The 9,998-nt window shown below is 52.4% G+C and overlaps 1 protein-coding gene across 2 annotated transcripts in view; it reads left to right on the top strand.

Moving 5' to 3' along the window:
• Window positions 1-508: 508 nt before the first annotated feature.
• The window catches only part of RASA4B (RAS p21 protein activator 4B), a 47,495-nt gene continuing 38,005 nt past the window's right edge, over window positions 509-9,998 (top strand). For both annotated transcript variants that reach the window (XM_034752590.1, XM_034752589.1), the window contains exon 1: window positions 509-682. In XM_034752590.1, the coding sequence (XP_034608481.1) occupies window positions 618-682 (65 nt within the window). In that variant the 5' untranslated portion in view covers window positions 509-617. The remainder of the gene's footprint in view (window positions 683-9,998) is intronic.

The following is a 9,998-nucleotide window of genomic DNA, read 5'->3' as shown; positions in this document are numbered from 1 at the left end:
TCAAGAATGTTGCTAATAAATCACTGTCTGAGCTCCCTCCCCGTGTATTATTCGGTGGGTGTGTCTGCTGCTGTAGGTCTCTGCCCCATGTTTGAAGGTGCCAGAGGGCAGACCCTCCGCCTAGGGCCGCTTCCTGCTTACATGTACATGGGGACTCCACTGAAGTCGATGGTGTGAAACTGGAGGATTGGGATTGCAGGCTGCCTGGGGGATCCAGATTGTGCCCTTGCAAAAGCATCAGGCGGAGAAGCCGCAGCTGTGGCTGATTCACCGACACTAATATCACCGGGGTTGCTCTTAGTTCAGGGGCGCGTTACCCAGTCGGGTGTCACACTCCGCCGCCTCGCTTTAGAAGAGCAACCCCCCAGAGTGGGAGCATTAAAGGTGCCTTGACCACAGAGCAAGCAAGCGGCTCAGTCTGTCGCCAACAGCCAATCACCGCTGGAGCTGCCCGCCTGGCCACGCCCCTCCCTCTTCCGATAGGCCAGCGAGCTGGCCGTGACGTAGCTCCCCACACATGGGGGAATGGAGCGGGGAGCTGCCCGGCTGGGCTCAGTCCCCAGCGTCCCGCTGCCGGGCCAGGCTCGGAGCGGCTGCAGCCCGGACTGGCACCGGCCATGGCCAAGCGGAGCTCGCTGTTCATACGGGTCGTGGAGGGGAAGCACTTGCCAGCTAAGGACATGTGAGTCAAAGCGCCTCTGCCCAGCCCCAGGGGTGGGGGGCTCTGCTTGGGCTGTCCCGCGTGGGGCACAGGCAGCCTGGGGGTGATTTGCAGGGGGGCTGGCACCATTTGTGTGTGTGTGTGTGTGTGTGTGTGTGTTTGTGTGTGTGTGTGTGCTGAGAGCCATTGAGCCAACCTGTAAACCCTGGATAGGATGGAAACCACTTCAAGCCGGGGGTGCGGCAGCCCCCCCAGTTCCAGCGCCTGAGGGGATTGGGTTGGTTCTAGCTCGCAGATTCGAGGTGGTGTATGAAACACAGGGAGGATAGAGATTGGTGCTGAGCCAGGGAAAAGGGATCTCCCAGCCCCACCGGACTGGCATGTTAACCCCCAGCCCCCCAACAACAAGCATGGCCAAAGTGGTACCCTTTCCTCCCCCAACTACCCACAAGACTGTCACCCCCACCCTACCCCCTGTGCAGGCCTGTCCATAGGGTTATTGCTACTCAGATACAACCCCTATTGCAGGCAGGTTTTGGGGATCTCCTCCCCACCCCACACTCCCAGCGTAGTTCTTGCATGTGAACCCTCACACACACCTCCAGCGCGGGCGTGTTTCCTCAACACAGACCCACACACCTTGCAGGGTTAGTCCCCCAACACACCCACTCATGCGTCCTTCCCAAGCAAGCGAGGTCTTGGTCTTAGGGTTTTCCCCCAACACACGCACCCTCTCCAGGTGTAGGCACGCTTGAGGGGTTCTTTCCCAATATACGCCACATGCCTTTCTGATGCATGCATGTTTATTAGGATTCTCACCCCATACACACGTACCCCCTCCGAGCATGCCTGTTCTGGCTCTGGAAAGTGGGTACAAGGCAGCGTCCCGGCACCTGCCTGTTCTTCATGTTGCTTCTCTTTTACAGACACTGGACTGAAACCAAAAAAATCATAATGTAACCAAAGGAGGTTGATTGACTTATTTATTTGCTTCCTGATTGATTCTTATTTTCCATCCTGCCTGGCCCTTTCTTGGGGAAGAGGAGAAGTGGCTACATGTCGCTTTTTTTCTGGGGGAGAGGAGAGGAAGCAGCTGCATGAGTGAAGGGGAAAAGGGTTAGTAAATGAAATAGACGAGATTTTGCTTCTTACCATATGGAGGCATTTGTAACCAGGGTCCCAGTGTAGATCCTGAATTGCTCAGCTAGGACAGCTATCTCCGGGGGCTGTTAGTGTTAAGGAATCAGCCTTCGGGTTGGTGGGGCTGAAAGGCTGACAAAAAAAAACCCCTAACAATCGTCATGGAAAAGGAATAGACCTAAATAAGGAAAGAAATGTGATTTTTGAGTGTTTTACGGGCCTGATTCTGAAACCAGGTTTACGTCCGTGTAATAATGCCACACTCCTGATTTGCTGGTGTGTGAATGAGAGGAGAATTGGACATTACGGAAAACTGAGGGTGAAACAGCATTTTAAAGACTGTGTTGCCCATAGACTGCGTTTGCAGGGAACAGGGACTGGACAAGCTCCTGTTTCACCAGCGTGGCTGTGTGGTCTAGTGGGTACGGCATTCGCTGGCGAAACAAGAGACCTGGGTTCTATGCCCAACTCTATCGTTGGCCTTTTGGGGGACCCTGCACAAGTCACTTCCCCTCTGTAAAACAAGGTTAATTATCTTTATCTGCCTATGTTAAAGTGCCTCGAAATCTGGACCATTGTTCTTCTGTCTTTAACTTGGCCAACCAAATACTGCTCAGGTTTATGCTCTGCATAGCCTCCTCCCCTAAAGCTGGTGGTCAGGCTGCACAGGGGAGGTGGTGCAGGCTCTGTGCACCGAGAGAGCCTCTCCATACAGGCTGCTGGAGCATGAGGGTTTGAAGTCGTGCTGCAGCCGTGAGGGTCTGGTGGGCCAATACTGCTACCCTAGGGGGGCTCCACAGCCGGAAATGGCAAGTGAGGCAGTGCCGTCCCCACAGAAAAGCTTACGAGGAGCAGAAGTATCTGCTGAGGGCTGCTAGCGTGTGTCGTTTGGGAGACAAGTTTTCTCATCCGGGTTCCATACACCATTTTTGAGTGGTGACTGCTGCTCACCCAGGTGCTCTAGAGGTGACCGGTTGGGCTGCCATGGGGTGGATCCGTGTACCTGTGCTTCACCCTCTCTGCAGGGAGAGGGAATCACCTCCATCACTCTGGAGCAATTCCTACTCCAGCTGACGCAGCAGCTCCCAGGCACTGCCTGGAGATACACCCAGCCAGTAGGGCTGGTGCAGGGTGCTTAGCATTGGGTGAAAGGAATAATGGGGTGATTCCAGGGGATCCCCTTCAAAAAGTTGGGCCTAATTCTGAGGAACGATCGTCCAGTGGTTAGGGCACTAGCCTAGGACGTGGGAGACCTGGGTGCTCTGCTTGCTACGGATTTGTCTCGGCGCCTTAGTGGCACACCTGTGAAAGGTGGGTAACAGCCCTGCCCAGGCTCACGGGGGGCTGTGAGGATAAAGGCGTGCAAAGATTGAGGTGCCCGGATAGCCTAGTGATGGGGCCGTGTCAGTACCTTCGGTAGACGCGAGGGTGTAAGCAAGGGAAGGAACCCTGCTGAAGTCAATGGATCTTACCCCTGGGTGAGATCAGAATCTGTCCCAACCTGCTTTAACTTGGAGGGAGGCACAAGATGTGTCATGGGATGGGTGGCCAGACTGATCCGGTCTGTCTACCTCCAGTGCGGCTCCTCAGTAGCGCTTTCTCCTTGCGACTCCGGTGCCCTGGGCTCCAAAGCTAAGGACAGGATCCCAACCCTTCGCCTTGGATCGGACCACGGTTCCCGACACTTTCAGTGACGTTCCTGGGTGCAGGGTTGTTTTTATTAATTGCTCTTCTGATTCAATCCGTTGAATCCATACACCAGCTCCTCAGCTGGTGTAAACCATGGTAGGGTCACTGAGCGATGCTGCTTTATACCTGCCCAGGATCCGGCCCATTATAGTTGTGGATGTCTGTGGGTGGTGCACCTGCTCTGCTGACGAAAATCTGGAGTAACTCCATTTGTTCCAGCTGAGTTACTCTGCGTTTACAGCAGGATTTGGCTCTGATCCTTGCTCCCGGCTTTCGCTCCGTGGGCCAGATCTTCAGCTGGCCTAAATCCGCATAGTCGCCAATGACAAGTCCTGGGGACTGTGCTGACTTGTGCCTGCTGAAGATCGGCCCCCACATCTGTAAACCGACCCAAAGCCCCAGCTGTAGGTACAACCGGCAGCTCCGCGGTGACTGATCCGCGAGGTTGCTGATAGCCACAGCTGCGCCTGTGGTGTCCAATTCAGTCCACAGGGCACCCTGACATTTTAGGCAGCCTATTTGTTAATATATTAATGGGTTTGCCTTCTCCGATGCCTGGAATGAAATTCGCTCCCCAGGCAGCCTTGGCTTGTCTCCAGCTCTGGGTTGGCTTCGCTGGCCCTCTTTGTGTTTGTTAGTAAGTGCTTTGAGGGGTCACTGCTGGGGCCATGAATCCCGAGGGTTCAAGGCCCTGGACTGCTCAGTGGAGAGTCTGAGCTAGTGGTGTCCTGTATCCGTGGAAACAGACTGGGAAGGAAGCTCTGAACTTGCCACTTCACCTGGATTTGCCCTTCAGTGACCCTGGGGATGTTCTGCCCGGCCTGTAATCACTTCTGAGGTTGTAAAAGTCTTAAGGCCTGATTTTTTCCTCTCCCTTCTACCAGCTTTTCCCCAGTGTAACTCCACCAACTTCAATGGTTCTACTGCAGAGTGGCACCAGCGTCAGCGCGAGGTGATTCAGGCCCTGTAGGGATCAATCCTGCTCTGGTTGGCACAGTTGTAAATCCAGGATAACTCCATTTCCAATGGATCGTTCTGGATTTACGCCAGGGTAGCCAAGGGCAGAATTTGGCCTACAATATGCAGCTCAGGATGGATACAGGGCAGGGATGACTTATGGAAACTCTGCCATAAGTGTGTCTGATTCGCCTCTGACAGCGCAATAGACGCGAGCTATTTACCCAGTGTGAAGCAGGTGTGAGATATGAATCCGACCCAGTGGGTGCATGGATCCAGCTCCCGCAGGAATCTGAACAAACCCAAGTGCCTCTTGTTCAAGAGACGCTTAAACCTGACCCCAAATTTTCACCTCATTTTAACAATGGGAAAAGTCATTTTCAAGCACAAATCTCCCCTGGCAGTGTTTGCAGCCTAGACTTACTTGGCTGCCCTGAAAACTTGAAACTGACTAAACCAGAGGGAAACAGACCCCTTTGATTTTTCTCCCCCACTATGGTCCGAGCCAAGGGAGATAGTTTTGGTTTGTTTTTTTTGTGTGTGCAAAGAGCCATGAACAGCATCAAATGAACTCGATTTTTGACACTCCCTTTCAATAATCTAATGTCATGTTAGGAACACAGGGAAAGAAATGGGTTTCTGTATGTGTAATGTGTTTATAGGGAAACCCCACCGTATGCCGTCCTGTGTACCAGGCATGTTCTCCGTGCAACATCAGCTCCGTTTACATCCACGTTTCCAAACACAGCCCCTATCTTTGGGTGCCTCACTCGAATCTCCTTCGGTGGGCCCTGTTAAAAATCCACAACCCCGGTTGACTTCGCTGGAGTAGCTGGTCCTTGGTACCTTTCTGGATCAGGCCTAAAAGAGGGATTTGGACAAAATGCAGCAGAACCCGTTTGTGGAGTGAATCTACAACTTGCTGCTGCTTAACCAGGACAAACCTTGCGTGCTCCTAAATGATCTGGCTGTGTCTGAGTCATGCTTTTCCATTCTGGCTCTGGTACACCCTGGGTTTGGCACCTGAAATAAGCTTTTTCCAAGGAGGGCCGGGTCCAGGGCCTGGTGGCGGGTGGACCATTCTGGGAAGAGTGACTCCAGTTGCCAGCCGGGAACCCAGCCCTTGCCAGCTGGCTGCCCTAAAGGGATTGGGTTTCTCACCTTCTGCAGTTTCTGGGTGCTCACCAGAAAGGCACCTCTCAAGAAGCTATTTCTAGACTGCTTGTAATAACGTGCTGCGTCCATGCGAATGATTCCTCTCCCCCCGGGGAAATGTTACGCGTCCTTCTCCCAAGCCGTCAAGCTGCCGATTGTTTATTGTTTAATTGTGGGTGATTCAGTGGCATTTGATAGTGGGGGACTCCTAGCAACCAGAAATAGCGCGGACAGGTGTTGTGTGAGCTTCCCCCACCTCAGTTCAGTTCTAGCCTGAGCTGCTACGCACATTTTGTTAATCTAATGCTGGGCCGCTCCCCCCAATGCACCTCAGTTGTGACCTGTAGCTTGTCTCTTCTAGTTCAGAACAGGTTCCCCACTGTCATCAACTGGGATGTGGACTGTCAAGCCTGCTGGTTGGCGTAGGGGCGGTGTGGTGAATCACCAGAGCTCGGTTAGAGCTGGGGCACTTAACCGCCAGCTTGCTGGCTTCCTCGGCCAGTCAGGCAGAGTGGTCATCTCGGGCTCATCTGCGCTCACGGGAGGCCCGGTGACTGGGCAAGTGGAGCTGCAAGGCCTCACGCCTGACACCCTACACGGTTCTGCCAGTGAACCGCAGTCCAGGCTGGCAGCCTCTCCTGCTTTCCTGGGCTGTATTGTGCCTGGGGTCTCTCCCCTGCAGCCAGTGGAACTGGACCAGGGATGGGTTTGTTGGGTTTGCGTTGGGGACGAATGGGGACCACGTTGAGCCACCGTAGGTATTTCTCTTCTGACCAGCTCCTTGGTTTGGCACCTTTGGCAAGGAGCAGCCATTGCACTAACCCAGTGCTCTAACTCCTGAAGGCTGGTGGCTTTGACCCTGACCCCTCCCACGCCCCAGCCTGTGGACCTCAATGGAAGGTCGTGTGTGGAGCATTCAGCGGCACAGCAAAAGCATCCAAAATGGAGCAGGCTAGTGCCAGCTGGGTGGTTTAAATCATTTCTAGCTAGCCCTGGTATGGCCACAGATTTACAGAGGAGATTAGAGTAGCAGGGCGTGGGGAGAGGGATGTGGCTAATTCTTAGGAGACTCCAAGCCTCGCATTCCTAGGGGATCAGGGGCCCCCTGGAGGCTTCAGCTGGAGCGTTAGTTGAAGAATTCCTGTGGCCGTTTTGTTGACCATGCTATTCCACCCCTCTGCCTTTCTGCTGTACCTGCTCCTTGTTCCTGGCCGAGGATGGGGCATGAATACAGGCTGCAAGTCACTTCACCTTTATAGACCGTGCTTGTACATCTGATCTAGAGAGGAGGAATATCCCTGCTGAATCCCAAGGAGATAACCCAGGACCCCTCCTGCAGAGGCTATTTCCATGGACAGATGTCCTAGCAGGGTCATGCTGATGCCTTCAGGTACAGTTTTGCCTCAAGTTTTTGCCCTCCTGCTTAGCTAGCACAAATGTAGACCCCAATATTGGAGTCTCATCTGAACAAAGGCCGTTTCTGTCTGCTGGAGTTACCCAAGCTACTGGAATACAGTCGGAGCCCTTGGAGTTCGCTGCACCTTCCGCTGCATTTCCCTCCACATCTCCTCCGATTTGCACATGCTATCCGTGACCCCCACAAAGTCGCAAAAGCTCCCCGTCCACTTCCTCCTGGCGTTGGCCAGGAGAGCCGTGCACAAGACCAGCAGCAGGAGGAGGAACTGGATGGGGGGGGCTTGCTCTGTGGCTGTGGATTCTGCTTCCGGTTCCTTGTATCACGTCTCCAGGCAGAGTCTGGTTGGGCAGGCGGTGTCCACTGGCTCCTCAGAGTCTTTTGAGGAATCGTGGAGGCTGTGTGGGGTTCTCTGCTCTGTGAGCCCCTCTGGATCCCTTGACCCACACTCCCGTCCCTCTTTTCTTGTGGGTTTTTTTTGGCCCCAAGGCCATAACCGTTTGCCAGCTGGGAGTTGTGGTTCCTCCCCCTCAATTGAAGAGGGTGGGCCTCTGCCCACCCATCCCAGGACCCACAATAGGTAGACTGGGGCAGGCCTTTGCTGCTGGGAGCCCACCTGTAAGGAAGGGGGCTGAAGGCTGAGTCCTGTGGGACTGGAGACTCTTGTTTGGATGTTGCTTGAAGACTTGGACTAAGGGACTCTGTAACCCCGGAAGGGGTTGAATGCTTTAAACTGGCTTGGCCGGACATCAAGTTGCCTCTATGGCCAAAGTAGGGCCGAAGCTGATTGTGGGACAACTGAGGCGGGAACACCGTGATGCCAGGCCTCACCGGGCAGGGGTGCCCCGGGATGATGAGTTTTGTAACAAGTCTCCATTGCAAGCAAAGGTATGACTGCAGTCCAGGGAGGCCTATCCATGTTCGCTAAAACAGGGAAGACAAGATTTGACGTTGCCAAGGTTAAAAAAACCCTAGAAAACCCCCTTTAGGCCTTCTACATCCATCGCAAAGGGAGGGCAGAGCTTCAGTTTCATGTCCCTTGGCAAGTCGTGGCCCGTTTCTGCTCCCTTTAACCTGGGTTTTAGTTTTGTTTCCCTGGTAAGTCAGGCGGCTTTGGGGCCTTATAAAGAAAACAGGACGCTATTATTTTTTAGGACTGCTCCTTTGTCCTGTTAAGCAGCCATCCTCCTGGCAGTCAGAAAACACCAGCATCCTTAGAGTTAATGGTGGGAAAAACCATCAAGGCAAAAGGAGTCACTGCCACCTTTTTAGTGGTGCTTTGATTCCCAGCCTCAGCCAGAAGTCCTGGGTCATTTAGCTTCAGCAATGATTAACAAACCCCCAGAACGGGAAGTTTCCAGCACCGCAAGCTATGCACACAACTCAACCTTGGCATTTCATTATAAAACTGTCAGCCTCCCCGGAGGATCTATGGCTTCCCATAAACAATGGGACATTAAAACCTGCTGGGAGGAAGCTGAAAATGGCCTCTCTCCAGCTACGTTCGGTCAGGCACCTCTCGTGCTACCTTGTTCCGCAGCAACCTTTCTTTGGATTGCTTTCCTCTGTTCAGATGAAATGCCTGCTCCACCAGGATCTTTCTGAGGTGCTTATATGGCACCAACCCAGTGGAAGGGTTTTTTCTATTGCTGTAGGAAGCCGCCTCTCCAAGCAGCGGTAGCTAAGGGTTAACATGAAGTAGGTACCTTGTCGTTGCAGGGCAGCTAGAGTGCACCTCTTTGGTGCTCTCTGCAATTCACAACTCCGTAGTTCATGCTGTGGCACAATGTAGACAGAGCTGGGTCAAGAGGAGAGTTTTCCGTCGACTTAGCCACGTCTACACTGGGGGTTAGGTTGGAATTTTTCACACCCTCAGCACTGTAGCGTAAGGCCATGACTTGCCTAAGGTTACACAGGGAGTTGAACTCTGGTCTCCAGCTAGCACCATAACCACTGAACCATCCTTCCTCTCTGCCGTTCTCTGGAGCAGTGAGCCAAATGGTTCCCAGGACTGTCTGATTCATTAGTTGTTGGCGCTGGCCGAGAAATATTGGAAGAGTTGGAAAATGCCATTGGATTGAAATCAGAATGATTAGCGAGAGCATGTTGATCTTGACACAACTTTCAATGGAAAAAATTTCAAAATGGTATGCCGTTGAAATGGAGGGGTTGATTTCCATGGTTTTGTTTCATTTGGACTCTTGTTTTGGCTTTGATATTCTAAGTACGATCATATTTAATATTTTATTTCATATTGTTTCACAGTTGTTGAAACAAAAGGTTTGATAAGGGCAGCTCCGGGGCCGGATTAAAACGTCTGAAGGGCCTGATGCAGCCCTCCGGGCCATAGTTTGCCCACCCCTGATCTAGGGACGGACACTTAAGTGATGTAACTTGATACAGCCCCATTGGCCGCAATAAAGCTACAATGGTTTGCACCAGCTAGGAGCTGGTCCTTAATATCTAACCTGGAGTATGTAAAGAAACAATCTACAGACTAGTTTGCCCATATCTGACATTCCCTACATGTATTCCCTACGTACTTAATAGTTTGTCTAAGGCAGGAAATGTTATCTGTGGCCTATATTTAACAGAATCTGATCCACTGATTTCATTTTAAAACCTGTCCAGAATGCAGTTGTAGCTCATTGAAATGCTGGGAGAAACCCTTTCTTAGCAACCTGAAATTCCTTCCAGCAAAACACACCGATTCAAATTATCAGCTCCCCGTAAAATGAAATTGCTTTGGAAAATGTGTTGTCAAATAATCACAGAGAATGTAAGTGAGGCGGGAGCAGGGAAAATGGTGCTGGTAACAGGACAAAAAGAAGGGCTCTTTAAAATAAATAAGGTCAGTTATTTATCTGAGGGGCCAGCTTTGGGAAGAACATGGGCATTGCCAGACTGGTCCATCCAGTCCAGTTACCTGTCTCTGACATTGGCCAGTACCAGATGCTTCAGAGCAAGGTGTAAGAAAGAGGC

This window comes from Trachemys scripta, chromosome 18 (genome assembly GCF_013100865.1).
Source record: "Trachemys scripta elegans isolate TJP31775 chromosome 18, CAS_Tse_1.0, whole genome shotgun sequence".
NCBI lineage: Eukaryota > Metazoa > Chordata > Testudines > Emydidae > Trachemys > Trachemys scripta.
Note: the sequence above shows the minus strand (reverse complement) of the source record. Positions and strands in the feature narration are given on the sequence as shown.